Genomic DNA, 4,804 nt, shown 5'->3' on the forward strand with positions numbered 1-4,804 from the left:
GACTAAGTAAGCTCCTCTCTCTCTGCCACAGCTCCAATCCTGGTCAATACTTTCTTAGAATAATGTCACTCAACCAATGCAAAGATGCAACATCCTTAACCTATGCACCAAGCATTCATTTTTGCTGCTCCAGGACACTGATCAATTGATGTCAAGAACGATTTAGAAAAAACTAGGGAGGGAGGTTCTTGTATAAGCCCTCTCCTATTTGCTTCAACATGTAAAATGGTCTGAGGTGGGAAAAACATTTCTTCTTTAATCCTCCAAGAAACCATTATTTCCTGTTATTGCCAACATTTTCATCTCTCCTATGTGAGATGTAACATTCTGGAGGTATGCCCCAGCCAAGAGACAATCTCAAGCTGATAAATCCTATGCAATAAGACACTCTGGCTAGATCCTACATTGACGGTTCTCTTGCAGGTCGAGCACCTCCAGGGATGGAGGAAGGAAAAATGATGCTTGTTGCAGGGCCATAGATAAAATCTGATTCCCAATACACCTTCAGTACTTTCATATACCAATTAAAAGACTCCATTCAAACTCCCATGAGGAAGCTCATGTCAACAGAAAATTTAGTCAAATACAAAGTCCCTTCTTTAGCATCAACACTTAGGACCAGACACTCAGACAAAAAGGTTAGCAATCATTGAACACTGTTGAGCAGCTAACAGATATACATTCTTACAAAATCGTACATCATTGTACTGCAACCCAGCTCTTTTAGCGGAACAGCCTTTGTCAGAATTCCAAGTCCACACAAGACATCACTTGATGGTGACATATTTGTTGGTGCCATGCTTTGCCCAATGATCCTTCAAGTCAATTGGTTCCCTAATGTCTACACCCTCCCCTAGCAACCTTTCCAAGAGCTTCTTGAATGCCCCACCACTCATCTTTCGACCTGCAATTCGAGACCCACGTTTGGCAGGGTTCATGGGAAGGGGATACATAGATGTGTATTTGGTACAACACGCAGATTGCCAACCACCCTTTCCCCACCTATAACATTGTTGACTGGCTCCTGTGCAGGAACAGTAAGGAATAGGTGTCGATGATATGTCATATGGAGCAGCAGCAGCAACATGTCGGTTATCCAAAAAGTCAACCTGGTTCATTAGATCCATCCTCATAGATGTTTCGGGCTGAGCTTGCTTACTTCGCTTCTTCTTTGGAGAGGATCTAGGAGGCTTGTTATTATGATCGTTCATCCCAGAAGATTTCCGCTTCTTATGGCTGTCCATTGTTTCCTTTCCTTGCTGCTTCATTTGCTTTGCCAGTGGTTTGGCTTCTATGAAATTCTCATATGCATTTGCAGGTCTTGGATATGTCAACAGATTTGACTCCATCGGGGGACAGCTTACAGCAAAATTCACCATCTGCATTAGCCTCCCATTAGCTTCATTATGATCCTTACGACCTCTTACTACAGTGAGAGCTGCCATTGCTGAGTCACGCTCCATCCATGCACTGTTTCGATCTGCAAAAGCAACATCTCTTTGCAGAAGAGCAGCATCTCGCTCTGCATATGCAGTCTTCTTCTCAGCTATTGCTGTGTCACGCTCTGCAAAGGCAGCATCTCTTTCAGCTAAAACATCCATCAGCTTCAACGCTGGGTGATCCCTGAAAAAATCCCTAAGATGATTCTGATCGAAATTGGCCCAATGCCGTAACTCAATTCTTCCAGGGTCATCCATTCTTGCCTTCAAACCACAACCCTTCCCTTACTTCCAACAGCAAACAATCAGCGGACTACCTCAACCATATACATTCCTGCAGAAACAACAAACAGCAAGACAAGTAAGCAATGAGCTAGCCGAGCCAACGAGACAACTAAATAGATAATATTGAAGCATTTATGTTTGTGGGTTTAAATATTCTTGTAGCACCAATGACAAATCTACAGCTAATCACAAATAACAACATCATTACTGCAAAGGATTCTCAAACTGGCAATCAACCTAGGACGTCTAGAAAAATCCCCATTACAAGAAATGGTACTTTCTCAGAGTGTTCTGCATAAATAATAAGAATAAAAATTTTAATGGAATCAGATGACTCATACATATCTGTTAACAATACTCTACATGTCTAATCTTTTAAGCAAGAAGGAAAAGCTAGCTACAAAATAAGGCATGATAGTCTGCTGTAACAGCAACACCAACGACTGTATCCTACTAAGTGTGACTGTCCACTTCTGATTTATTCCTGTAAACCTTGGAAGTTGCTTCTGTATACTTACAAGAATATATCTATCCTAGAACCAAAACTAAATGGCTACCTGAACTTGTCCACTTCCGATTTATTCCTGTAAATATTGAAGTTACTCCTGTATACTTACAAGAATATATCTATCCTAGCACCCAAACAAAATGGCTGCTTGAACTTGCCATACCATCCAAGCCATATGCCTATAAAGTGTCTCCAATTGTGGAAATACTTCCATGACCTAAATACTTTGAATACTGTTCAGAACCACACTATGCAAACATGAGAGAACTTTGGTCACTCCTTTTGTTCTTGCTAGGTAAGTTTCATCCCTCCAATAATGTAAGAATGGAATCTACCTAATATACATGAGCCAAAGTCAATCCTCTTTTATGAGAATCCTATTTCATACAGGGCAAACTTCAATTATTTTGAAATTTTGAAGAAAAACTGTTCTTCAGGAATAACCTTTGTTAAATGGATCCCAAAGAAACAAACCTTTGAAACCAAGAGAATTCAGAACATTTTTTAAAACAACTACAAGGATATCAACATCTCCCCCATCCAGAGTTTCTTTTAGGATAAGTGGATGGGGGTATCTTTTGCTATACTATCCATGTCATATCTAGCATCACTAATAGACAGATTCTGACAGACAACCAAACTAGGCTCCAAGGGATATGCACATCAGCAACACACAACTTCCTTTCTCAAGTGTGTCCAGCAAAAACATGTAATGACTGATCAGTGTAGCAATGGTTCTAAGGTCAATCTACATCCTGTACATAACATCCAACATATGAACTATGGGTATCAAATGCCTTGATACCCACGACCCTTGTCAAGAGCAGTGATCCATGAATGCCAACAGATAGGAGATTCCGTCAACGTCGTACAAGAACACATGTAGTACATGAAGAGTATCACAAGAGCTGAAACCACATCTCCACAGAAACAACCAGGCTACTAGTCAATAGCAATAAACCCTACAACCTTATAAGTCTGCATGGATAATTGTGCTCGTAGCGAAATGAAGCCCTAACGTATCACGGCATCAGTTTCTGAGGCAGCCTCAACCAGAGGCAAAGCCCAAAACAAGCCACAGGAGAAGGCCCCAATTCTGGATGAATGGCTGCCTCTTTGCTAAATAAACGGTCAGGTCTGGAGAGAGAGCTCAAAGTTTACGAGGGACTACTTGATTTTACACTCCAATGCCAGCTAATCAAAGACTCATTCACATCTCACGCAAAAGAGGGGATTTGAGAATGAGCCATGGAAGACGGTATGTGCAAAACGACTACGTCCAGTATTATCGCACACAGAACAAGGGCTTGGGAGCAGCAATGGATTAGGGTTTTTCTGTATGATGGATCTCGTTGTGGGAAAAAGTGTAAGCCAATCCTCGTTGGTAATTCTCTGTACTCTGCGAGTGATTCTGTGTAATCTGTACTGACAGTGTGCAGACTGAAATGGCTGTGTATCGGGTGGTCTGAGCCATAATGTGAAGCATGGATGAGCCATAACTGTTTGTGAGGTGTTCCCGGGAAAAAAAAACTCTGTATGTCGGCTTGTTCCCTCTCTTTGAGTCAAATTCTCTCTCCCCCTGTCTGCCCTCGTAAGGTCAAAGGAGAGGGAAGGAAGGGAAAGGGAGAGCTAGATGGATCCATGAGAGAGAGAGGGAGGGAGGGAAAGAGAGGGCGGGTAGACAGAGAGAGAGAAGGAGAGCGATATTTGAGAAGGAGATAGAAAGAGGAGGTGGAGAGAGAAGGAAATCGAAAGAGAGAGAGAGAGAGAGGAGAAACAAAATAGACAGGGTGAGAGAGAGAGAGAGAGAGAGAGAGAGAGAGAGAGAGAGAGAGAGGCGGGGGGAGCACCTGAAGGGGAAGAGCTCCAACTCACCATAGCTCGGATCTGCAAGGCTCCACTTTTCTATCGGAAAGAGGACAGTGTCGCGACTCGCCCCGTCAAAGCACCAGCACCTCCATAGCCTCTCTCTCTCTCTCTCTCTCTCTCTCTCTCTCTCTGTGCCTCTCGCTCTCTCACATCTGCTCGCTCTCTCTCTCTCTCCCCCTCTTCCTCTCTCCCAAAAGAAGTAAGGTATCTTCACATTCACGCACTGGAGTTAGAGGGCCCTTTCACACCACTCGCTCATCCAAAATAGCTTTTCTCATTTTTTTAACATGTCATAGAATTATCATTTTTCTTGGCCTGGAGGCCCTGCAATACCTAACGTGTTTTAATGTCTAAGCTACTACACAAGTACAAGCACAAAACAAAGAAAATGTATATGCTCCAATAATCCATATCTCTATGACCTCATAACAAACCAACACAAGCAAAGCTTAAATGTAAGGTGGAGGCTTAAGGTCTACCACAACCTGTTCAACGGTTTGCACATACTTGAACATCAAAATCTGTCTTGCAGATCGCCACCGGTTGCAATCCACAAGGTCATGAGAACTAGTGCTATGTACTTGAACATCAAAATCTATCTTGCAGATCGCCACCGGTTGCAATCCACAAGGTCATGAGAACTAGTGCTATGGACTTGTCTCCATATTTGAGCAAGTACCCAAACCTCATGAACTATGAACTA

At 42.6% G+C, this 4,804-nt stretch overlaps 1 protein-coding gene across 4 annotated transcripts; it reads right to left on the reverse strand.

The window, feature by feature from the left end:
- Positions 1–574: 574 nt before the first annotated feature.
- On the reverse strand, positions 575–4,299 carry LOC148037609 (uncharacterized). Of its 4 annotated transcripts, none has more exons than XM_087676557.1 (2): positions 4,108–4,299; positions 575–1,773 (listed from the first exon to the last, which is right to left on the reverse strand). In XM_087676557.1, exon 2 carries the CDS (start codon positions 1,695–1,697, stop codon positions 768–770), a length of 930 nt encoding a protein of 309 aa, XP_087532683.1. In that variant the 5' UTR covers positions 1,698–1,773; positions 4,108–4,299; the 3' UTR covers positions 575–767. The 4 variants fall into 4 exon arrangements, with proteins under 4 accessions (XP_087532683.1, XP_087532684.1, XP_087532686.1 ...); XM_087676558.1 differs by having other exon boundaries at positions 4,083–4,299; XM_087676560.1 differs by lacking the exon at positions 4,108–4,299 and adding an exon at positions 3,733–4,023.
- Positions 4,300–4,804: the final 505 nt, after the last annotated feature.

This window comes from Lygodium microphyllum, chromosome 4, assembly GCF_053477565.2.
Source record: "Lygodium microphyllum isolate KBCC chromosome 4, Lygodium_microphyllum_v1.1.10, whole genome shotgun sequence".
In the NCBI taxonomy this organism is placed as follows: domain Eukaryota; kingdom Viridiplantae; phylum Streptophyta; class Polypodiopsida; order Schizaeales; family Lygodiaceae; genus Lygodium; species Lygodium microphyllum.